The 26,759-nt window shown below is 36.1% G+C and overlaps 1 protein-coding gene across 3 annotated transcripts in view; it reads left to right on the forward strand.

Moving 5' to 3' along the window:
- Window positions 1–26,759, forward strand: part of LOC5569062 (neural-cadherin) — a 693,697-nt gene that overhangs the window by 605,052 nt on the left and 61,886 nt on the right. For all 3 annotated transcript variants that reach the window (XM_021847327.1, XM_021847326.1, XM_021847328.1), the window contains exons 3-4: window positions 2,466–2,581; window positions 14,420–14,584. In XM_021847327.1, coding sequence (XP_021703019.1) covers window positions 2,466–2,581; window positions 14,420–14,584 — 281 coding nt within the window. The remainder of the gene's footprint in view (window positions 1–2,465; window positions 2,582–14,419; window positions 14,585–26,759) is intronic.

Consider the following 26,759-nt stretch of genomic DNA (forward strand, 5'->3'; position numbering starts at 1 on the left):
TAACTTAATAAATATGTGACCGATCGGGCGGGCGCGCTGTTGCTAAAGTTATCTCGAAAACGGAAACCATCCGCTATTAGGCACACAAAGCGCAACTAATACCAACTGCGATGATAAATATCACTTGGAATTATTTCCATTGGTCGGATCTTTCCCGAAATGAAGCGATGCGGTGCGTTGCACGCTGGAGTACGTTGGGTCATTTATGGTTATTTATGTGTTGATAAATCTTACTAAAAAAGAATTCGTCTGAAGCTTCTGGCTATCATCCAATCAGCTTGCTCAATCAGTAAACTTTTTGAAACGGTCATTTTGAACAGAATGATGGTCCACATCAACGAAAATTCAATTTTTGCCAATGAATAGTTCAGACTCCCTCATGGACATTCGACCACTCATCAACTTTTACGTGTAACAAATTTGATCCGTTCCAACAAATGTAAAGGCTCTTCTACTGCTCTTGCTCTTCTAGACATAGAAAAAACATTCGTCAGTGTTTGGAATGAAGGCTGGATTTTTATATTAAAAAAACTTTAATTTTCCAACATACATTGGTAGAATAATTCAAAGTTATCTGTCAAATCGTATGCTCAGGTTAATTACCAGAACTTCACGTCTGAATGACTTTCATCTAGAGCTGGTATTCCTCAAGACGTAATTTTAAACCGATATTATAAAATATTTTTACATCTGATTTACCTGAGTTACCTCAGGGATGCCAAAAATCTTCCTTTGCGGATGACACAGGCCTTTCCGCCGAAGGATTATCTGTAGTAGATTGCGAAAAAGTTTGAATAATGTTTGTAACATTTTTTATAAATTATCTGTATCCATTTATTAACAGAAAATTGAAACCTTGTCTTATGGACAAGCTTTTGTTCTTTAATCAAATGTTTAGGCTGGCCATGTTGTTTGCTGTTATGAAACTTTTTTGCACTCCTATCATTTTTTTTTTGTTTCTGACGGTTTTTAGATGGAATTTAAACAGGGATCAATATCTTAATTATTCAATTTTGTAATTATGGCCACGAATTTAGTCTTCTAACTCTTCTGTGGCGATGGTTGGTGTGTGTTGCAAATAAGTGCAATAAATCATTGGTGGCTCTCTGCTGGTGAAAATCCTAACCTAACGACACATCCGGGACCGGACCAGAGGATGTAAAATTTGCATATAATTCAATTTTTCCGCTGCTGCCTGCGCCGTGTCGTGTGCATCATCGGTTAGTGGCTTAATTATACACAGCACGAATATTTACTGGTGGCGCACACACACCGAATATCATCACTCTGATGGGCCTCCTGCCGTGCTGGGCGGTCGCTATGTCGGCTTACCAGTGCAGTGGTGGGCGATCAACAATTATAGCGCCAATTTTATTCTGTGGTTTGGTATGCTCCACCATGGCATATAAGGATGTTTGTTATAAGTTTTGTTTTTATTTAAGAATGTTACTGATGTATTGATAAAATTCATACAAATTTATTGCCAAGCGTAATGATATACTGACAAAGTAAAAGTTTTTGAAAAAATATGTGTTCAACTCACAAATAAGTTCATAGAACTAAGATAACAAATCGAAACAGTAGTTATTTCATGTAAATCAATGTTTCATTGTTATAAACGTCCCAATCCGCAATGCCTTTCCTTTAAGAAAAAAGACTGCAACGTTCATTTACATAACTTTAATAAAGTTTTTATATCGGAGATGAACCAGCCATAGGGCTGAAAATCTCCCTAATAAAGATAATAATAATAATAAGTTTTTATATAAGTTTACGCTTATTCAAAAATAAAAAAAACTTCTGGTAAAGATTTTCTCACCTATCTCACCTACACCTAATCAGCTTCATCATAACGTTTTATTTGAACTGAAGACATGTCTTTAGAAGTTATTGTATATCATCTAGCAGTCATAAACAAAATTATAAACAATTAGTCAAAATTTGAAGAGTTATTTTTACGTTGTGGATCAAACATAAGTAGGAATTATTCATAATTAAGTTGCCTGCAAACAAAAAACTGTCAATTTCGAGAAATGTTTCACCTCAAGATATAATTTCAAACCACAACGTAATTTATTACCGTTTCCACGTCCATCCGTCGCTCGCGAAGCTTCCATAATGCAACCTCGCGATGATGGTGCAAAGAAATATGGCCATTCTGGGGCCGCTGCTAATGATGCTTGCGGTTTTGAGGTCCAAAAGCTCTTAATTACGGCACATGCCTAATTATTGTCCCAAAACACTGCACGTTGTTTCACTAATTAGCCCAATTCGAATCGGAAGAAAAAATGTCTTATTACGGCTGAAACTTGATTATGAGTATTTTTAAATCATCAAGCATCGATACAAATTGGATAACAGCACACTCGATATTTCCGGGAAATCGCAAATGAATCTTCACACATCAGCATTTCCCCACCCACCACCCAACGTTTACATTTTTCTTTGCATTCATCTCTTTACAGCGCCCAGTATTCGATACAAGATCACAAGCGGTAACATAGGCGATGTGTTTGCGATCCATAACACAACCGGAGCGCTGTACGTAGCGAAAGCACTGGATTACGAGAAAATTAAAAAGGTACGTGTATCCTTTCTGATGATCTATCATATCTCTTTTTTTGGGTGGAGCGGGATGGTGATGAGCTTTGGGGCTTTTGTGAGGCAGTATATGTAGTCACAGCAAATGATTTGAATATGTATTCATACGATGTACGTGAATTTCAAAGAGATGGGATTTTAATAGGGTTCATGTGGAAATTCGTGGATCCATTACACGAAAATGTGGCCTTAATTTATTAGGAATACTGCACAGCAACATTTTCATGACGCCCCTTCCTGAAGAAAAGTATAAAAAATAACGTTAATTCAAATTTATATCCCAAATAAATCCAACGGTATTGCAAAAGAACGACTAAAATAAGTTTTCATTACTATCAATAGAAGCAAAGGAATTAAGTTTTTCGAATAAAACCCTAGTCATCCCTTGGAAATCGATAGATCTAATTATAACTCTTCAAGATTGCTGAAATGTTGTAAGGAAGCAATTGAACACAATCGCGAGATTATAATTTGATAATCAATCATTAACTAATTCATCATTCTAATATTCTTGTGCGTCTGCACTTGTCGATGATCGGCCAGGAAAGACATAGGTCTCTGAACAACCTGACAGCTATAATAACTTGTATAGCAACTTGATATTCCTACTGTTTGATAATCGACTATTGTTTAAAGCAATACTATTTGTTTCTATCTAGATGTTTTGCAATTGCCAGCAATTATTTGAAAAGCCCTTGGGTTGAAACACTTAAAGGTAACACGGGAGACCGTTATATTTTCCCGATATTTTGTCTCACCCCTTCAAATTTCATCTACACTTTGCAAAGCAAATCTCGAATGTTGGTGCGTAAATTGAATCAGTGCGTAAAACGAGGGAGCTCAGTTCGTAAAACGAGGTTTTGCCGTTTGGAGTCTACTTGTATGAAATTGATTTATATTATTTTGAAAAAAATATGCTCTTTTAGTATCATAAACATATTATTGATACATTGGGTTCATAATCAGGCTAGAATGTGTGCAAGTTAACGTCTTCCAAGAACTCTTTGGAGTTTGGGCATATGATTCTACATGAGTTAACGGAGATCAATTTATCATTTCTATGTAGAAGAATGTCTCACAATACTGGACCCTAGAAGATTATTATATTTTTAAGAAGCGTTTATATTGTCAGATCCAAGTTTTGGAAACTAAGTGAGTACAACAGGTGTCCTAGCTCATCCAAAAACTTCCTGGAATATATACCTGCAATGTACTGGCATATTTGGCGATCTTTGATGTTTTTTTTATATGACACAGGCCTATTCATAGTAATAAAATGAGTATTTTTATAATTTGTGCCGATGTTCTAGGTCCTCCAAAGACTCCATTGAATGTAGGCCTTGGGATCTACGACCGTAATAAGAGATTAGAGGTTAGTTTTCAAATACTCCACAGGCCCCTAACCATTCATGTGAGTAAGCGGTATGTTGTATTAATTTGTGTGGATGTCCTAGGTCCTCGAAGATCTATATCGAATATAGGTCTTAGGATCTACAAGCGTAACCAATTATCAGTAGATGCTTTTTGATATGACACAGGCCCTAATCTATATGTAGCAGAAAATGAGTATTGTTATAATTTGTACCGATATTCTAGGTCCTATATATGAATATAGATCTTTGAATCTACAAACGTGATGATAGTTTTTTAATATGGCACAGTCTCTTAACCATTCATATGAGTCATCAGAATATTTTATTGCTTTATACGGATGTTTTTGGTCCTCCAAGGACTCCATTGAATATAGGCCTTGGGATCTACGGACATAATAAGTGATTAGAAGATTGTTTTCAAATACTCCAGAGGCTCTTAACCATTCCTGTGGGTGAACGGTGTATTGTATTAATATTATACAAACGTAAGTAGGTGTAAATTGATGCTACTTATTTATGGCATAAAATCTAAACTCCTAAGGCTAAGTAGCCCGTCATTCGTTTTGGTAGCCATGTTGATTTTGTGGATTGCAATTTCAAAGTGATAAAACCTATTCATCTTGAGTAATATTGATTCATAAAAGTATCACTACTTGCGCTTACATACAGAAAGTATGCTGATACATTTTCAGCAATGTCAGTGCAAAACCAAGTGATTTTCTTTAATTTGCAATCGTGAGATGGATTGGCCACAATCATCGATGCCTGCCTGCCAATGACGGCCTACTTCACCTTAATATAAGCAAATGAATCTATGGATTAAACAAGTGACGTCAATTGCGTGTGATTGTCAAATTTTCGTAAAACAGACTTCGTTAATTGATGCTTTGGTGTATTGAATTGAAAAATGGCGTCGGACATCGATTTTAGTCATCCCCTCGTTGTACCCGTTCCGAAAATACTCATATTACATGGGTTTCCAACGGTTTTCCCCAACCGGAGGCCAATAATTTCCCACATAATTGTCTAAACTCAATTTACGCACTGTGAAAAAGTGACTTGAATTTAGGTAACGTAAAAAAAGACTTCGTAAATTGAGGTGTTAGTGTAATATAATAATATATTTATATGATAATTACTTGAGATTTTCTTCTTCAAATTGATAGGGTGATTATAATGATGTCCCATGTGGCCTCAAAGCCTCGTAAAGTTTCTTGGCTTGATAATACTCCTCAACATCACGAGAGTTCGAAAGCATACTCTAGAGTAGCGTGCTGTCTTTGCCTCAAAACACCACGAAGGAAAATTCCATCAAAAATGAGTGTTATCACGACTAAGCGAGTAAAAGTCAACATAGAAGCAAGAGAGAAAAAGTACCAGAAAATCTCTTCATATTTCGATGCACTCGCACTCGAATCGTTTGAGAATTCGAGATGTTAATTTTGAGTTCAATATTTACTTGTCGGGAAAACCTCGAAATCGTCTATTTTTTGCATCGCAGAGAAGGTTCTGTCAAGCCTTGGTATCCATGGAATTCCTAGGAAATGCCTTGGAAACCACGTTATTTGTCATGAAAAAACCCGTGTTTTGCCGAGCATATCATCACGCTATCTTTTGAAGTAACAAAGTTATTCATGAAATACTCCTTACTCAAGGGGTAGTTTAGGCCTCTATTACTGGCTTCAACGCAAAATGGCGCAGACTCTTACAAATCATAAAAGTACCATTTTTCTCCTTTCGGTAGTTGATTAAAACTTTTGTCTATAAGCGGGGTTTTTACCTACAAACAAAAAAGCCTTATTAAAACGAATTCGAACGATAATTCCTTTACTTTAAGGGATAGAGAGGTGCGTTGTTGAGCTACAACACGCGTTTTAAGATATCTAAGAACTTTATAGATGACATGAAAAAAGTAAAAAACCGTAGTAAAAACTTATGAACAAAAATTATTTTAGACAAGTTTTTACACACAATTTTGTGAACATTCTGTTCAAAAATCATAACTCGTTTACAAGATTTTTTTACATTTTCATATCTTCTACAAAGTTGTTGGATATCTAAAAACGCGTGTTTTTGCTGGATAACGCACCTCTATATCTCATGAAGTCAAATTCGTTGTAATAAGGCTTTTTTGTTCGATAATAAAAACCCATGTAAAGACGCTTGAAGACAAAAGTTTTTATCAACTGCCGAAAGGAGAGATATGGTACTTTTATGATTTGTAAGAGTTGTCAGCGCCATTCTGCGCTGAATGGCAGTTATAAGGGCCTAAAGTACCCCTTTATCAAAAAGTTATTCACAAATTACTTGTTACTTCAAAAGATAGTGCGAGGATATGTTCAGCAAAAATACGTTTTTTGTGACAAACAACCTTGTAAAAAAATATACAAAAAAATGTTGTAAATCTTGTAAAAAAGTTATGATAAAAAATAAGATTTTAAGGGGCCATTCACTAACAACGGCATATATCTCAAAAAGTATAAGAGATAGAAAAAATCGTGTCTTAGACAAAGTTGTTTCTAATGGCCAATTCTACAACTTCTAAATGTCATGAAAAAATAGTTTTTCTATGTCGCTGCTAGGTGAATTGATCACAAAACTTATTGCATCAAAATAAGCGCATTAATATACCAAGAAACTTATCTGAACAAATTATACCGCTACATCAACGGTTTGAGCGCTATTCAAAGAGTGCATGGAATCGACAAAATAAAACATAGTGCACTGGAATGGTCTTAGGAAACAAATCTTTGAAATCATATTAGTTTCAACCAAAACCCATCTTCGGAGCAACTAAGAACCCCTCGATATTTTTTTTGTTAAATTTTTGTTACCCTTTAAGCTTCCCTGTGCATTGAAGTCGTTTTTGGCCAATCCATACGGTAAAGGAGCTTTAACTTTGTAGAGAAAAAAGATAGAAATCTGAAATTTGCTGATTTTTTTTTACTTTTGAGAACGAATATGTTCGTGCTTAAAAAAGATTTCAACGATCTCTATGAGTGGAGCCACAAAAAAACAGCCATTCAATGAAAAACCGATCTAGTGGGTCACCGAATTCCGTGAAAATCTGCTATTTTGTTCTTTATCCGAAATAAGGATACACGTATTTGAGGATTTTTTGATTAGGGTGACCATTTTCGAAATGGGGTGACCAGAAAAATCGCGACTTTGCAAAATTTTTATTTATTAAAAAATTCTTACTTTTGAACCGCTTGACCGATTTTCAATTTTCTTGAACGAAATGAAAGCTAAAGATTTTAACTTTTCAAAAAACATATAAAATGTCACGAAAATTGTTTTTTTTACATAATAAAAAAATAAACAAAAATTTTCGTGTTTTGAAGGCCTTGGGACCAAAGGTGCTATTGATGTTCTTATTTTTTCTTGAAATTTCAGAAAATTTTACGTTTGCTGTCGAATTTTTAGCGATGTATGATTTTCAGTTTTTGATATATATATTTTTTTGGAAATAAAAAATCAGTCTTTTTTTATTGGCACACACTGTAGGTCTCAGCACATTAGATTTTTTATTTAAAAAAAATCATAACTTTTGAACTGCTCAACCAATTTTCAATCTTTTTTTTATGGGGGCTCCAGGTAATGCTCCAGAGATCTTTCAAGAATTTTTCTCGAAATATTTTCAGGAATACTTTGGAAGAGTCCTCCAGGTGTTTTACCAGAAAATCCTCCGAGATAATCTTTACCGTAATACCTACAGCGATTTCTCCAGAGATTTCACAAGTGGTTTTGCCAGAGATACCTCTAGGAATGGAAGAACTTTTGTTCGTTTCCAATTTTTCTAGACCGGTTTCGCTAGAGCTCACCTTCAGCAATTCGTTCAGGAATTTTGCCAGGTGGTCCTCTAAGTATTGTTCCAGGAATTTTTGCAAGGATATATCTACATGGTTTCCTTTTGCAAATTCGTCAGGAGTTTCTGAAGGGGATTCTGCTGGAGAGCCTCCAGTGACTCTTCCAGTAAAATCTTTATTAGGATTTCTCCAACAATTTCTCCAGGAATCAGGGAACTGCTCTGGCAGAGATTACTTCAAGGGCTCCTCCATAGATTCCTCAAAAGATTTTCAAGCGAATTCTCCCAATATTTCTCTAAAAATTCTTCCAGAAACTCCTCTAAGGATTCCTCCAGGTAAATCTTTACAGGAGTTTTTGTGGAAAAGTGTAAATATTTTCTCCAGGATACACTACGACAATTTCTTCAAGGATAATTTCAAACATTTTTTTCTGTGATTGTTTCAGAAATTCCAGAGTTAGCAACCTGTAGATTCCTCTATGAATTATTCCTGAGATTTCCTCTAGGGATCGCTCCAGATATTCTTTTAGGAATTCTACCGTAGATTCCACCAAAAATTCTAGGAATTTTACATGAATAACATTAATGCCTATTAGAACTTCTTAAGAGCTCCGTTCAAGAATTCTGCCAGAGATACAATCAAGTAAATTGCTAAATGAATTTTACAGGTAATTCTCAAAGGATTCCGCTCAAAATTGCTCCAGGGATTCGTTCTTGACTTCCAAAAATCTTCCGGGGATTCCTTCAAGAATTCATCTAGAAATTCCTACAGAGATTCACCAATAAATTTCATCAAAATGGATAAGTATCTATAACAAAAAATCAAGAGGAAAAATCTCTTAAATTTCTGAAGAATCCCTGGCGAAATTTTCGCAGGAGTCTATGGAGAGATTCCCAGGGAACCTCTGAAGGAAATCCTGAATAAATCCCTAGAACATCGAATATGCTTTTTGGCTGCGTAGTCTTTATTTTTTAACTTTTTTCTATAATAAATATTTCGTAGATGAAAAGTCATTAAAAAATAGAGTAAATTCTCTACCAGCTCATCCCTGGAACAATTTGTTGATGAACTTATGTTAAGATTTTATTGAAGCAATCCTTGGAGAAATTTCTAAACAAAAAGCTGAAGAAATCTCTGCAAGAATCCCTGGACAAGTTTTTGTTAGAGCAACCCCTGAAAGAGTGTCAGGAAAAACTCTTCTGAATATCTGAAGGATTATCTAAGTTAATTACTGAAGTATTCCTGGTGGCATCTCTGGAGGAATCCCTGGAGTATCCTTGATTAAACCCCGTGAAGAAAAAACTGTAGAAATTTTGCTGGTGGAACCCCTATAGAAATCTCTGGAAAATCCTGTAGAGATTTTTTCTGGAAAAATCCCAGGAATAAGTCTTGGAAGAATCAATGAAGGCATCCCAGGAGAAATCTCTTGAGGAAGAAGAGATTTTCCAAAAAAAATGTATGTACTTTCCTGGAGGAATTTTCAAGGACATTTCCCTAATGTTATTCCCGGAGAAACTCTTGGGATACTAATATGATGAAATTTCAGCAGGAATTCCATTTCTGGAAGAATTTCAAGGCTAACTCTTGATGGAATCCCTGTAGGATTTTTTTAAGGAACAGAACCAATCCCTGGAGAGAATTCTGGGGAATCCTTGGAGTAAGTCATATAACGATTATCGTGGTGGTAACTCTGAGAGAATTCCTAGCGGATTCATGAGATGTAGAGCATCTGGCGGATTCTTGGTAGAATCCCTGGAGGAATCCGTGAAGGGATACCGGAAGAGTATTCGGAATCATTGCTGGACGAACCTCAAGAGGACTTCTTGGGGATATCATTGTATCCGAGGTTGGGGCTTCCTTAGTTGAGTGGTTAGAGTCCGTGGCTACAAAGTTAAGCCATGCTGAATGTGTCTGGGTTCAATTCCCGGTCGGTCCAGGATCAGAGCCGATAGGGGTGCTTTTTCGAGCTTATACTATATGAATCTTGAGGGTTAAGAATGTAACCTTTGTAACATATGATATCTCTAGATCCTGATGATTTTAATGGTTAGTGTCTTCGGAAGAGTTAGTTAGTAGCTCATAGGCTGACGTGCGGTGGTCATTCAGATAGGCGCCGTCCACAAATTACGTAAAGCTCTAGGGGGAGGGCGTAACGTATTACGAAACTCTCTAGCGTTACGACTTACACAAAAGTTAGAAAATTTTCCTAACAAAAAGCGTTACGGACGGGAGGAAAATTGTCAACCTTTGCGTTACGTAATGAATGGATGCTGTCATACGGAATTCCAACACCAGGCAGCGCTAGTGTACACACGATGAAAAAAAGCACCACCCCAAGTAACCATTAAGCATTTGAATAAGCCGTGCAAGAGAATATTGTCAGCATCTGAACTGCTTGCTGCTCTATCAAAGCAGTTTGTTTGCTTTGCTGCCTTGAATCAGCAGAAGCACTGCTATTGAAAAACTCTATGTTGTTGATAAGCATTTTAACTGCCTGAACTGTTTTAGTTTTGAAGCAATCAAAATGCTTTCTTGTTGCTGCATGAATGCCATGCTAGAGACGCACAGATAATATGTTACTGGTTTGACAGTATACCTTGTCTCTGTCGCACGCTTTCCTCGTTTATATAAACTAATTTTGTCACCTCCATGACTAAAAGAGATCGCAAATCGCCCTCGCACTAACAAGAAATATCGTAAGGAACTGTCGACATGTGCGAGAACAAAACACAAAAATATGTCGCACCTTCTCGCTCACAAAGCCAAGGAAAACATCAGCACCTCTGAAGTTCAGAATAACCGATACCGATAGGGGATATGATCAAAATGAACATTTAATGGTGTGAACCAGCCAGCGAAAACCTTTCACTCTTTTGCTTTACCGGGCGGAGGGTTTTATCGAAAATTAAACATAACCAGCTTATCTTCTAGCAGCGGGAGGGATATGATTTGTCTGTTTTATTCACACTGCAGAAATCAATGCAAACAAAACGTACCTTTTAAAGGGTAGAAAATCTTCACGCAGCATAAAATCCTCTGTAGCATATCCTGTAGCGTGGATAGAATATCAACAAGGCCACTCTGCGAAACACCGGGTCGTTGGTTCAAATTCCGAATATAGATGCAGCTAGCAAAAAAATGTACAACAACAACGAAGAGCATCCAATACCCAAGACAAGGACCAGCGCGGGAGAGAAAAGGATAACATAATTTTATTTTGTTCAGCTCTTTCCAGGAGGCGTTACATTTTTTGACAGTAATTGCAACGTTCCTGAAGGAGTAGCATTGAAGCAGCCCGTTATTTCGCCAAAACCTGCTTTGAAGCAGCACTAAAGGCAGATATACGTTTTGCGAGCATTTAATACTTTGCTTTGTAGGCGCATATAATGCTGAATGAATGCTTCTTTAACTGCTCAATGGTTACTTGGGACATTATCAATAGTTCTACAATAGGATTTGCTCTACTGTTCAATCTTTGCAATATTCAAGAAACATATGTTAAATGCAACGTTGCATGTTTTGATTTGAAATTATAAAAAAATAAAAAAATAAACGTTTCCGCCCAACCCAGACTTGAACCTTCAATCTTTGGAGTGCAAATCTTGAATCTCACCTCGACACCCACTTGTATCTGTTAGAAAGAGTGGACATTATTTCACTCACTTTCTACAGCCAGCTGTCAGTGATTGCTTTCATACAAGACATTTGATATTAATTATCAAGGATTTTTCACTTCAGAGTCTAGTGCTCGAGACAGTAAAGCCAATGCAAAGTTGGAACTCTTCAAATCATGGTGATTGGTGTTTTGAATTGAGTCATGGGACAAATCCATTCAATCGAACGTGCTGATTTTTAACCGTACATGATATTTTTGTTTTGCGGATATCTCAGGAGCCACTTAGAAAGATGTCGTCTTCGGCAAAATAATTCAGTTAGTCAAGGTCTATCATTGTTCGAGTAAGTTTATTCAAAAATTTGCTAGTGAGCACGAAACTTTCGTTTTGCAGATATCACAGGAGCCTGACAACTTAGAAATATGGCGTCTTCGGAATACTGTTAAGTTGTTCAAAAAATTAATCGAGCCATGAGATTCAAAATTCCTCAAGCAGACGCTATCCTTCAAAGTAGTTAGGATCCTAAGATATAAGAAAAACAAAATTTCAATGCCCACAGCGTCGACTGGTGCAGAAGTTCCGTATCTCAATGGCCACCGAATGTACGCCTTTTATCTACTGAACAACTTTGCGAAGCATCATCCAGTGTTGACCAGACTCATTTCCCCGAAATTCGAATTGTGAAGCCAGGAACTGTTATAACTGTGCGTTGTATTCCTGAGATGGAGGGGGAGGTGGTTGTGCTTGAGTGTTGCACATGGGATCCGACAGTTTCGATCTCGGTGGGCCGCAATTCAAGTTTCGGTGAAATGATTCGCACTCATTCACTCACTCATTTCATTTCACCGAAACTTGAATTGTGGCTCTCTGGGATCAAAATTGATCGATTATGTGTGCAGTTCTCAAGCTTTTCTATCTTAGGAGGATAGAGCATGGTTATAGTAGTTCGTGGCTTCGTAGTTCAGAAAATGTTATTTTCGGGGAAATGAGTCTGAGCAACACTCATGATTCATGACCGTTTAAATGAAAGACTTGCTAAGATATTGATCATTAATTGAAATGGCTGTTGATCTGAATTTCGGTTGTGAAAATAACAGTCTTAAAGGTGGGAGTCTACTAGAAACCCACATCCAGGCTTCCAAACTTGGCCATTTTGTATGATAAACGACTAATAACCCTCATTTTGTTCAGTCTTGTAAGTTCGAAAACCAACTTTAGTTATTAATGCGATTGGTATCCTAAGCAACACAGTTTGTTTCAACTCAAGAGTAAACATATCTCTTTAAACAAATCAGAGTTGAAAACAATTGAAAATATGACTTACAATTGCACTGAATAGCAACGCAAAAAGCAAAATACTTAAGCGGGAAAAAATGATAACAAAATATAATCGAGAGTCGAACTCCCGACTTCTAGATCGTAAATCTTCTCCTCTACACACTACTCCTCCAGCGCTTCGAAGAACTGCCTCGCCAATGCACTTTATAAGCGACCACATTGCTTTGTTGCTTATTACCTTACTGTACCTTTCGGAATACAAGTTCATTACTAGCAAAATATGGACAAGCCCCACAGAGATAAAGTTTTTGTAAAACTTTCGCGCAACATACGAGAAACATCATGCAAACAAACAAACTGTTGCTAGAACATGTTATCGTTGTTACATGATACGTGAGGTGCGACTCAACTATACTGCAACTTGATTGAAACAAACAAACTTTTAGCTGTCAAACACGTAGTTCAGTGCAACATTCACGCAATTGGGATGAATCTTCTTGAGTTGTGGGTATTGAAACACATCTTGCATGCAATTAAGTTATGTTGTGGATAGTATAAATGAAAGCATATTGAACCATAATATTATGTTTATATAATGCCATAACATAACATAACATTATGTTTATATTATGCCAAAAATATCTTGCATTAATCTACAACCTTTATTTGGGAACTGGAATTTTCACATGATATGTAAAAGCTTTGTTTTCAATGGCGGAAGAAGTATAAATATTAAGAAGAAGTATAAAAATCATCCCATTGTCACTTATAAAATCATTCAAGTTATTGAACTCAAAAGCAAAATGCTGTCAAGAACATATGTTGGCGACAATGACGTACGACGAGTCACTACGCACTGCTCAATGTCTAAAATAGGACCCTTCAATATGGTAACATATTTTATTTTGTGCGATTTGCCCTTGAAAAGTGTTTGTATAGAACACTCATTTTCTCTTTGAATCATTTAGGCTTTGAATTATTGTTTCCCTTCAAATGGTACAATTGTATCATCATCCACAAACTTCATTGTTGCATATGAATTAGCGTTGGGCGATTTTGAATCGATGTTCCGAAAATCGATGTTTGCTTTCCGATTAATCGATTTTTTGAATCGATGTTTGGAGCACCTAAAATCGGATGAATCGATACTCTTCATTCGATTTTTTTATTTGATTCAATTTGTTGAAATCGTTAAATATTTCTTAATGAGTTTGTGGAAAAGAAATGATATTTTGAACTTATCTTGAAGTAGTAAATCTGTTCGATTGATTTTCGAAACTGTTTTGATTGAAAGATGTCGAAATTGGATGCTAATGCATTTGGTCTCATTCCAAGCTTCATAAATGTCAATTTTCATCCGATTCGAATCGATTCAAAAGCATTCAAATGATTCGATTTAATCGGTGAATCGATTCGGCAGTTCAAATGTGAATCGATTCAGTAACATCGATGTTCTGGACAAATTTGCCCAACGCTAATATGAATGCCCACTAAAACCAAAGATAACTTGAAAGTATCGCACATTTTACGACACATACGCATTATGCGGCATCGTCAACGATGTATGTCATAATGTTTTGCCCAAAACTTACAAAAGCGTCATCACTTCAGCCGCTTTGTGTTTCTTCCAAGCACCAGTTTTTACAACATCACATCTAATAACATCCACTCTAACTCTTGTTTCATTCGTTCATTATCATTTCACGCTACCCGTAAATATTACACATCCACAACCCATGTGTAGTACGAGCTCCGGTTGACGGTGTCGGACAGTTTCAAGGAGAACTACACAACAGTGCTGGTGAACGTTAAGGATGTCAACGACAACCCACCGGTCTTCGAGAGATCATCATATCGCACGCAAATCACCGAGGAGGACGACCGAGGCCTACCGAAGCGGGTTATGCGGGTGAGTACCCACCTCTAGAAGCTAGAGTTATTTGTGATACCAGTATTTATGGAAGGTTCAAGTTACCGTGCCTAAAAATCAAATTTCAGATATAGTGGTTTTGGTTACAATTATATTCTGGAAGAGTGCAAGTGCAAGTGCCTTTTTTCTACATAAAACCTTTGTATTGTTACAAATAGTGATTTAGTGATGACCAAATTCAAAAGAATGTCAAAAATTCACTAAATAAAGGCTTGACCATCAAAAGGTGTAAAAAAGTAATAAAAACTGCTTTAGTAACTATGCTCTACATATGATCGTATAGATTTATTGGAAGAGTTCCTTTCACATAGTTCAGCGCTCAACTGCATCATTTACCAGTGAACCATTACTCTTAAATAGCAAATTCCAGGCTACATGCTTGCTTGACAAATTGCATGAAAATTACTGCTATTTTCTCTCGGCATAAGTACTGGACACATGCTAATAGACTTCGACAATTAAGAAAACTTACATTTTGCAGCTCCATGAAGATACATCCGTAGTAAAGTCTGACATCATCACGTTCACAGCGGATGCTGTGGTTAAGTTTAAACAGGAACCAACGTCAATATCTATTATTGATACAGCTTTTGGAGCCAAAGAATAGTTATAGAAGGGCGTGGATTTTAAAGGAGGAAACATTTCTGCTTTGCGTTTTATGCCAGCTAGACACAATTGAAACTATAATTGCAATTAGTTCTTGTATGTTTCGAACGGATAAGTATAGTTACCAGAGGAGCAGAAGTTTGGAATCCTCTCTGCATAATTATTGAAAAATTGTGTGTGCAACTTGATGATACTCTAAGTCAAAGGAAATCAAACAAAGATTATGGACTGTTCTGCAAACGATCCCAGACACCTTCAGCATGGCTTTGCTTTGTAACTGTAGACTAGGGCAGTTCAAAATTTAAAAATGTTTGAGAATCCAATCTCCCATATGTTCCTTACCATCCCCACCATAAAAATAGTGTTCTGCGAAATTTTCAGCTTTCTAGGTGATGATTTAGAGGTGGCCCAAAGACAATGTAGGTATATATAGAAATTACTATGGAGATATTATGAGAAATATTCCAAACACGCTAGTACTATAATGTAGATACAAACTTATTATCCCATAGTGAAAAATCTTTATTCAAACCATAGCAAAGAGATTTGCTGAAAAGAGAAATTCACTCCGACGGATAGCAGAAGAGATATTCATGAGTTTGTTTGCTATTATTTAGCTTAATATGGAATTAAAGCCCTGCAAACATGTATAAAAATCCCAAACAAAATTAGCTCAAAAGGGGTTTGTTTCTTCAGCAACATCCTTCATTAAGGTTTAAAGAATGAGTTTTCAATATGGGATGATAAGTTTCTACTTACATTACAGTACTAGCGTGTTTAGAACATTTATCAAAATTTCTCCATAGTAATTTCCATATAAACCTACTTTGTCTTTGGGCCACCTTTAAATGACCACCTAGAAAGCTGAAAATTTCACAGAACACTATTTTTATGGTAAGGAGGGTAAGGAGCATATGGAAGATTAGATTTTCAAACATTTTTAAAATTTGAATCGCCCTATTGTAGACATTACCACTAAACTAAGGAAGGCTCCATTGAATTAATTTTCAATATTCTTTAAAAACATCTTACAATGGAGGAAAGGGGTTGAACAATTCCTAAAAATAGCTTACGTAGTAAATGGACAGCCGAATTCGTCAAAGATTTGCTTCAGAAACTCCTTCTAATGCTCTAAGACAACTTCCTGCAAGAATATTTAGAGGAATTCTTGGTCAAATCGCTAGCTTTATACTGCTCATAACCGCATATTTTTAAGATTCAACAAAAGAAGGTATTCAGAAGCGACGCTTGAAGCGTAAAAAACTAATAAAAATCAATTACAGTAAGCTAATGAAAGATAAATTTTGTACTTCATTACAATACCATTTAAATCCACTAGGGTTTTTATCCTTCGATAGAAACGTGTATTTAGGTACACCATGGTTCTATGTCTACACTATATAGTCTATAGCTATATATTTTCCTACTAAGGTTAAACAATTCTAACTGAAAAATGTATTGACTCCGCGTATACACTCTTAACCCAATAAACAATCACCGAGTCCCAATAAATTCCGCAAGAATTTCCACAAATTCCATGTCTTCTACCGCACAACACAACAAATAATTAACATTCATTAATTTAAAACTTTCACCCCTGCCCGCAAAGAAAATTCATTATTCTTCGGCCGTATCGCTGGCAAAACTTTTCCTCCCGGAAAAAGCTACACTCGGAACGGCCCACGATGGTCCATGTTCTGTATCAGGGTTTCCCAACTGGTGGTCCGCGACGATTTCTCAAAGGGCTGCAAAGACATTTCAAATAAATGTTTTTTTTTTCATTATTATTTTTCTTCTTGGCATAACGTCCTCATTAGGACAGAGCCTGCTTCTCAGCTTAGTGTTTGATGAGCACTTTCACAGTCATTAACACTGAGGGCTTTCTTTGCCAAAGTTGTCATTTTCGCATTCGTATATCGTGTGGAAAGTACGATGATACTTCATGGCCAGGGAAGTCATTGAAGTTTCCATTACGAAAACATCCTGGACTGACCGGGAATCGAACTCAGACACCTTCAGCATGGTTTTGCTTCGTAGCCACGGAATCTAACCATTCGGCTAAAGAAGGCCCGCAGGATATTTGAACTAAAAACAAGCACCAAAAAGATTGAGAACCGCTGTTCCACCTCATCACCCCACCACGGGGAAAAGCCTAGCTTGCAGAAGAGCGACAGAATTCGCACCGCCATCCCGTCCGATGCATTGTTTTAATGGGCCTCGGCAGACAGCCGGAGGCAGTCTCGATGCCGACAAAAAGCGATACAAAACAAGAACAACCCTGCGGATCGTGTGTGTGACCGACCAACCGAGAGTAGTGTAATTTGTTCAGGATAATAATTCTACGGCCCTCGAGCTTTCCTGTCCCCAACTTTGGCGCGAGAAATGGTCCATTTCCAAGGGCGCTTATACGTGCTATCAACACCACCACCAGTCCGACTCTGGTCGATTTACTCGAAAAAGGAAAACCCTTCACCGCATTAAACTAGCAACCATTAGGTACGCTTCGGTGGTTTGGGTTTTGTATCACTTTTTTTCTCTGTCGGTAGGTCTTTTGCCAAAGTTTTGGACACAAGAAACGAAAAGGGGTTTGGCCCGGAATGACTCGCTCTCGGGCTCATCGGCATTATGGTGTGTGCTGATCGTTATTTTTAACGGTCATTGTACTGTTACATTATTAACGTTTATTGTTATGCCATGACCAAGGCATCGGTTTCGGAGAATGAGCCAGTATTAAAAGCGGAAATCTATGCTGAATTTTACACAGCGAAGCTGAATGGAGAACCAGGCAATGTGGTTGGAGTTAATTAGGTTAAACATATTGAAACAAATTGTATCAGTATAAGGGATGGTTATTAAGGTTTAATTGACGGAAATTATCAATTTGAGTAGATCTTGAAAAATTGAGAGAGTTTTAAAAATAATCAAACTCAATAACTTAAGAGACTTATATGAACATCTCATTGGAGATTTCAACTAAGATTAGGTGATAAATACTTCTAGAAGTGGCCTTATAGATTGCTACTGGTATTTCTCAAGACTACACTTCACGGAATTTTTAAGAATTTCATTTAAGGATTCTTTCAAGAAACTTCTTAGGCAATATCCTTGAATAGGTCACTTTTAAATTTCCAGTTACTTTAATGTTCTGATAAACAATATTTAATTGAAAATATTTTGAAGTATTGCTCTCACAAATATTACAACATGAGTCCTCGATAGTTACAATGTTTTTTCTCAAAGTTCCTCCAGTAGAAAGTTGTTCCAGAGTTTACTGTAGAATCATGTACTAGTATTTTAGAATATCTTCACCGGAGATCCAACTAAGAATTTCTGGATGATTTCCTTGCTCCTTCAGGATCCCTGCAACGACGGCTTTAGTTTTCCGACGCAGATCGGTGCAGAGCTCTTCGTCGACGACTATGCAGTACGGCGTGGTCTTCTGGGGTGGCTTTTGATATGGGCTACGTAGACCCGCTGCGTGTCTTGGTCCTGCCGACATGCACACCGGGTCACCGCGGGGAACTTGGTCTACTAATACTATTCAAAACCGGCGGATTTCTACATGGACAAAATTGCCGCTAGGTTTTGTCACAGTGGGCTATTTGCGAGACTACCTGCAGTTTACTTTGCCCTCATTTCTTCCACGTCTGATCTCTCCTTCTTCATTTTAGCCTTCAACTTCCGTCTGTTTCAGTCGACGAACTCTAGGCAAGTAAAGTATTATGGAGTCGTCGACGATTGTACCCCGTTTGGCATAAAGTCGTTTGGCATAAGGTCGTTTGGCATAAAGCCGTTTGGCATAAAGTCATTTGGCATAATGGTCGTTTGGCATAACGGCCGTTTGGCATAATGGTCATTTGGCATAATGGCCGTTTGGCATAATAATAAGAAATTATATCGGAATTTTCGAAGCAACACCATTCAGCCCATAGCAAAAATTTTTGGTGGGTTCTCAAGAAGCGTGGTGTTCTTTCAGAGATTTTCCAAAATTGTTGTGACATTAGAGAGCATTACTAAATAAAACTCGTGACGGTTCTTTTCGGATTAATAATATTTTTTACATCCTAGAGTATTTTTTCTAGCTTGTCGTATATCACGACACCACAAAATAGTAAATTGGCAAGGAAAGTTCACAGTTATTAATAAAGGGAACGCTCATAGAATATTTCGCTGCAGATCAAGCTCTGTCCCAGTTTGGACTTAACACTTGATGAAAATTACTTGATAAGAAAGGGAAAATTTATTTGCAAAATATTTAAAGATCCAATCCAAAGATCTATTACTGCAGAATCATCCAAAAACAGCCTATATGCGAAAGCACATTATTTTTCCGTTTTAGATGTTTAAGGCTCGAACGCCAAAAAATTTTCTCACAACATTACTCAAATGATCAACACATTTTTAAAACAAAATATTTTTGGCAAAACTTTTTATCAATTCAATATAATATAATTTTAATTTCGGAAGTGTACATCAAAAACACAATTTATTATCGAAAAAAGGAAAAATTTGTTATTGATTTAATATTTTTTCCAGCATAGCTCGAAAGGAGATCATGCGTTTGCAAAAAAAAACAAAACATGTTGAATATTGGCAGGTTCTAAAGTAATTGTAATTATAACAGCATGAATCGGTAAAACAGCACAACATAAAAATGGTTAACATTTAGCTTGACATAATAATATAATTTAAACAGTATAAATATAAAGAACAGCATATTTTTAAAAGAAGGCAAAATTTTTTATTAAACAATAGAAGATTGGACGCCAAAAATTGATGCAGCATAATAAAACGAAAAGACATCAACAATTGCGTTCAGAATCATCGAAGTGATTGTGCTACCTTTCTCCGAATGACAGTTCCTCGAATGACCGTTTTCCCTGAATGACCGGTTTCCTCGAAAAGTGGTGCAGTTTAATAAGTGCTATAACAGTCTTCAGTGGCTATATAGTGAACGAGAAAGAACGATAAGCAATCAAAAGAAGGAGGTATTTTGTCATTCTCGGCTATACAAAAATGCGGCTGTTGGCAAAAATGCTGAGGACGGTAGAACTCGAAAGAACCGCCAATTACCTAAAGAAGGGTGCATATTAGATGGCCAGTTCGTTCACCACCCTGAAATGTATAAAGTTACAACAATTATGAGTGCCACAAAACTTTTCGGGGAAATGGGTTAATCGAGGAAACGGGATATTCGGGGAACTGACATTCGGGGAACAGGCGTTCGGGGATACGACAATCAGGAGACCGACATTCAGGGAAAAGTAGCACAACCCATCGAAGGAAGTACAGTACACGATTTCTGTTTTCGCTGATAACTTGAGCAGATCAATGTTATCGATTGCCACCATTTTGTCATTTGGAAACAAATAAACGTTTAAAAAATATAGCTCTAAAGAACAGCCTATGTATAAAAGAAGGTGTAGTCTATTTAAATTTTAAATCAACAGTTTTTAAACCTTTAATTATGGTAACATCATATTTAGGAAGAAAACTGAACGTTTGAAAGAAGGATAAATTTGTGCTAAATATATTGAAATCTTCAGTACAAACATTTATTCCAGAAGCGAAACTCGAAAGAAAAATAATATTTGAAAGAAGCGTAATTTCTGGATAAATAATAAAATACTATTGGCAATAACTTTATTTATATGTTTTAGTTCATTCAAGAGCATATGATTGTTGAATAAAGTGTCACTTTGTGTCAATTGACTCCAAAACAAGCTTGATGTCATCAGAACGATTCAATAGAAACGTAAAAACGAATGTCATTTTAAGAAATTATTGGTTTCAGACTCATTATGCCAAATGACTATTATGCCAAACGACCATTATGCCAAACAACCGTTATGCCAAACGGCTTTATGCCAAATGACCATTATGCCAAACGACTTTATGCCAAACGGCTTTATGCCAAATTTTTTTATGCCAAATGACCTACCACCGTCGTCGACTGTCTTGCGGTCCCTAACCTCGTTGCTCGGTCATTGCCCTCTCCATTGACTCAATGACCCCATTACGGCACCCCCAAGGCTACCCAGAAGATGGTTACCGAGCCGTCTGATGGTTGTTTTTTCCACTTTTTTTCAACGAATAAAGAAACTAATAGCTTTTCTTAAACCATTATGTTTGTTTTGTCTCAGAGATTCCAACAGAGATTGGTCTATGAATTGTAAGGTATTAAAGAAATTTAGCTTCAGTAATTCTCTACAGAATTGGTAGAGGAGTTTTTTACTGTGTTTACTTAGAAATTAAACATGAATTACTTAACCCTCTAATACCCAACCCCGCCTTTGGAATTTTGTGTATTTTTTCGTAGCTCGGAAATCAAAATGATTTTGTTTTTGGCTTATACCTTGACTCATAACACGCATATAAGAAAAGTTTTTTATGACTTTTGAAACTTTTTTTGTATTTTTAGAAATTGTTTGAAAAATTGCATTCTTATATAACCTACAAATGCCTGGGCTTCATTTAACGTGTAATATAAAAAATCGTACCTATTTTATTTTTCTACGATTAACCTATCACAAACGAAGAGCCTGGTGGTATTAAAATCATTTCAAACCTGTTTTTCCGTTAGTTACACGGAAAATAAAATACGCTCCGAAAAAAAATTAAAAATTAAATATTTTAAAAAAATACCATAACAATTTAAATTTTTATTATTGCCAAAAATCAACAACTAGAAAAGGCTTCAAGAAAAAATGAAAAAAGCTAGGGATGTTTAAAAATAAAAATTATAAAAATCAAAAACCAAAATTTAAAAAAATGTGGATTAAAATAAATAAATGCTTAAAACGTGTTTAGAACGATTTTAGATAACGAAAAATAATACTTAAATCGAAAATAAAAATTTGGGTATTAGAGGGTTAAGATAATCTTTCGAAAATCTTTGATAAAGCCTCATATCGCAAACTGTTTGAATATTTAACTTTTAAGGAACGAGGAAATTCCACAGGTAAAGACAATATATTTCTTTGCACTTGTTTTCAATTTTGAAGGTATTTTAGATATTCTGGATCTTTTGGGTTATTTGAATGCAAAAGAGTTTGAAATGGAAAATAACTTTAAATATTAAGCGTCCTAAATAGCTGCGAAAATATTATGTTTTGCATATTAGATCTTTGAAAAGTATAAACAATCAATAGAAATACCAACAATATCGAAAATCAGCTTTTTGGCGTAAAGTTTTGTGCCCGATAGGCAAGCCTCGTTGTAATAGAAGCCCATACTTTACAATTGTACTTATTACAAAAACCTTTACCGGAAGACGACTGCTAATGGGTCCATTAAAGCGTAGCAAGTGTTGGATTTTACCTTGGAAACATTTTTACAACGCTGCGGAACCTTTTTCTACGGGAGGGGCATATTGCCCAGTTTGTTTTGAAACGTCAAGATTTGGACCGTTTATAGAAACGTTTTGTACTTTTTTAGGGAGCTACCTGGCAAGAGAAAGTTGCATGCGGAGCATGACCAACTAAGTAAATAACGCTTTGACACCAAAAATTATTAGCTACTATGACAGAGCAGTTTTCTTAGGGGGGCGTATTATACCCTATACCGCAGGACAGCTTTTGCACGGAATTTGGTAAATCCCCGACAAGTTTTCCTTCGGCACTTTGTCCTTCAAACAACAAAGACTATCTTCAAGAGTGTTGCTAATCTTGTACACTGTCTGGAAGCCCTGTTGCTTAATCCCATTGGTCACCTTCGGGTAGAAGGGTAAACTAATCCTTCGGATATCCTCTCTCTGCTTCAAAAATAGTTATTGGACAAGATGGATCAGTTCCATCATGAATCCATCGAAAAAAATCATTGAGGAATTTTTGTATGAAATCCAAAATATAATGCTGTAAGAACCTTTAAAAGCCTACTCCGCAGAAATTTTTGGAATCTTTTGGAAAAAAATTCTGGTGGAATTCTGGATTTTCAAGATACTTCGTACAACATTTCTTATGTTGTCAGGAATTATCTATCTATCTAGTAGCTTTGGGTTTGAACATAATTGAAAAAAATACGGCCATCAGATTATTCACGTATGAATAACATGATTATGAATAAATATTTGTCTCTTTCAATGATCAATCATTTCGGTATGGGGCACACATACTTTATTATTCTCAGTCTAGCTAGACTCTTCATAGGGGTCACACGTAAATCATGTCACGCTCCTTCAAGTAATATTGAATGCTGATTGCCTTGGACGAATTTTATCACTAAATCAAGTGAGTCTACAAAAGCCACAGACCTTCTTAAATTGTTAACCTATTTCACGCTCTGCCTAACCTCCACCACTCCTTGCAGCGTGACATGATTTACGTTTGACCCCTATGAAGTACCAAGATTGAGAATAACAAAGTATATGTGCCCGATACCGAAATGAGTGACCATTGAAAGAGAAAACTTCATTTTCATACTAGTGGGGGGTCTTTAACATTGACACTCTCCCTCTCTTTGTACCCTCTAGAGATGGGCAAAATGGTCGGATTTTGGGAGTGAATCGTAGATGACTCACAAAAGTGAATCGATTCTTTTGATCGATTCAGTGACTCATTTAAAAAAAATCATATCTAAATCATGTATTCCGTATGAGAAAGGCAATATGGGAATGCACGAGATCATTTTTAATAAATTTACATCAACTAGACAGAAAGAATGAAAAGTCCAATTCAAAAATATAATCCATGGTTAATTTTTAGACTCATCTATCAAATAATGAGGTGTTTGTGAATCGTGACTCTTTTGAAAAGAACCGTGATTCGTTCACTCAGTTTTGTGAGTCGACTCTTTTGAATGATTCGTGAGTGAGTTGCCCATCTCTAGTACCCTCCCCCTTTCTAAAAGAAGATTAAATTATGACACCCATCGTTTTTTTTTAATTTCTTGACCCCCTTTCCTCTTTATCACACTTTTGCCAACACCTGATACATACACTGTCACACTTTCATTGACCCCCTCCTCCCCCAAATTATGTATGTATTTTTTAAATGACCCCATGCTCCAATGTTTATAATATCTCATAGTCGCAATTTTTTTTTTACAAATTAAAATACATCACAGTGAGCATAAATTGCAATGGCACCCTAATTTGCCCGCAAACTGTATCAAGCAAACTGTAAAACTAGCTCAGTCTTCTTATGATGCAAAAACTTTTCCAATCGGTGGTTGCGAACACCCTGAAAATTATTTTTTTCCGATAAAATTCAATATGGCTGCCACAGATTTTTATTTTTGCAAATGAAGCTCCTATGTTTCTTATGTTTCCCCATGTTATTGTGAAGAGGTTGTTAAGAAATTTCTGTGTTATGGCAGTTCAAGTGAACTAAGAATTGTCAAAAATTGAGGGGTCCTCAAAAACTGTTCTAATTATAATTAGAATTAGAATTATAACCTGAGGGGTGTGGTCTCGAACATTTTGGTCTCTCAATGTGAACACAATTTTTCCCACTAGTCCCAACCATTGTTTGTTTGCTTGTCTCGCAGGAAACCATTTTCAAGGTACACACTTAAAATACTTTACACAAAGATTTTAAAGTTTGATGCAAGATATAAATCCAATAAATCAGCTGAATCAAATAGTTTCTGATCGTATTTTAGTTCAAAATATGTTTCACAAATATCTGAAAAAAATAAACATACGCATCAATAAGATCCAGTAGTACGTTCCTTCAACACTTCTAACAGTTGATAGTTTTTGTGTCACATAAAATGTATATTTTTTTAGCGTGACGAAGTAATGACCTTACACTCCTAGGCATACCGTTTTGACTCATATTCCGAACACTTAAGGCCAACAGTGACTTCAAATGCATCTGATAGGCATCAATTAGCTGATATTCGTAAAAATTTCAATTTCTTTGCAAAGTCTAACTGTTAGCTGTTGGCTGTGAATATAAAATTATTTATTTTAGCTTGTTTAGTATTGTTTTTACGTAAAAGTATGGAACACCATTTTTATTCAAATGCCGAACACTGTGTTCATTCTGTCTCATATTTCGAACACCTTGATTCGAATTCCGAACAGCCCGAATAAATCATATTGAAATAAATACATTCGCACATAAATTTATCTGAGCTAGTTTTACTGGTCTCGGGCTAGAGAATCATCACTACTCCAGAAGTATGAAATAAATTGTAAGACGTGAATTCGAGACAAAACGGTACTCGTATCATTTTGATGGAAATTTAGGCTTGACAGCAGCCTGGCTGCTTGTTGATGTCCAGTTCACATCCGCTAGATTATGACTATCGTGGGGTCCATCAATTTGACCAACCGAATGCCGTTTCTTTACTTACTTGACAAAAGCTTTTGAATAAGCACAAATTTGAAGGTTTTGAAAGACTAGAGGACCGGTCTTTGCGAGAATTACTCAATGAATCTTCGATAAATGTTCAAAGGAATTAGTCAAAATACCTCTAGGAATTACTCTTAGAAATAGTCCAGAAATTCCCACATTAAATTATCTAAATTATTCAGAAATTTCACCAACAATTTCTTGAGGTATAATTTTAGTGATTCTTACACTGATTTCTATGAGAAATTCCTTCACAGACCATTCGCCAGATTTTCTTCAAAAGTTTATTCAGAAATTCTACCAACTATTCATTCCTTTTTAACCATTTTAATAGTCTTTCAGCTGAAGTAATCAGCTTTTCAGTCAATTGTAGAGATAACAGATTTATTCCTTACAAATAAAATCTTAAAATAAAGAGGTCTAGTATGTTTGTAGTGTGCCAGCATCAATCTCAATATTTAAATAACTTTTCATTTGCAGTCTTATGAGCGCTATATCATGACGAAGATTAGCATTTCAAAATCAGTGCTTGACGGTATCAAACAATGTCATTTACATAAATAAAATGTACAGTCAACTCTTCCTAACTCGACATTGAAGGGGCCTCCCTAACATATCGAGACACATATATTTCATTTTTTGAACTTTTTATTATTTTTATAAAGTACAGTCTAAATAGTAATTTTAACGTGAAAAATAGTGAAATTTTTAAATATTTTCCTACTTGACAGTATTTGACCAGTCTTCACTTAGGTTTTTTCACCCTCAAATAGGTTATCAGCCTTCATTTGACTTTTAAGATCATCATACTAGAGGAATTAACGTATCCTCGGCCGATACTGCGCTTTTTTGTAATTATCTCGGACATCAGCATACAAATTTCGTGTTCGTCTGTTTACATTTATGTGCTGATATATTTTTTATGGATTCACACCAACAGACTTGTTAAAAAGCATTTCAGAAAAGTATTCACAACGCTTCGAACAATTCTTGTCAGTGTGACTATAGTCGACAGCCTCATTCTCTTCGGCAGCTTTCCCATAAGAACTGCAGACGAGTCTGTTCAGCAGCTCCAATACCATCGCATTTTGAGACGTATTCCTTTAAATTGATGACATCTCCGACGAAATTGTTTGTTCAGTCTCGGATATATCGTCAGCAGGATAATGGCAGAACAAAAAAAAAACGTCTGAATGTTTTCATTGGTGTGTTTTGTTGAAAAAATACTGTGTACTTAGCGTTTGAAATTT

This window comes from Aedes aegypti, chromosome 2 (assembly GCF_002204515.2).
Source record: "Aedes aegypti strain LVP_AGWG chromosome 2, AaegL5.0 Primary Assembly, whole genome shotgun sequence".
Lineage (NCBI taxonomy): Eukaryota > Metazoa > Arthropoda > Insecta > Diptera > Culicidae > Aedes > Aedes aegypti.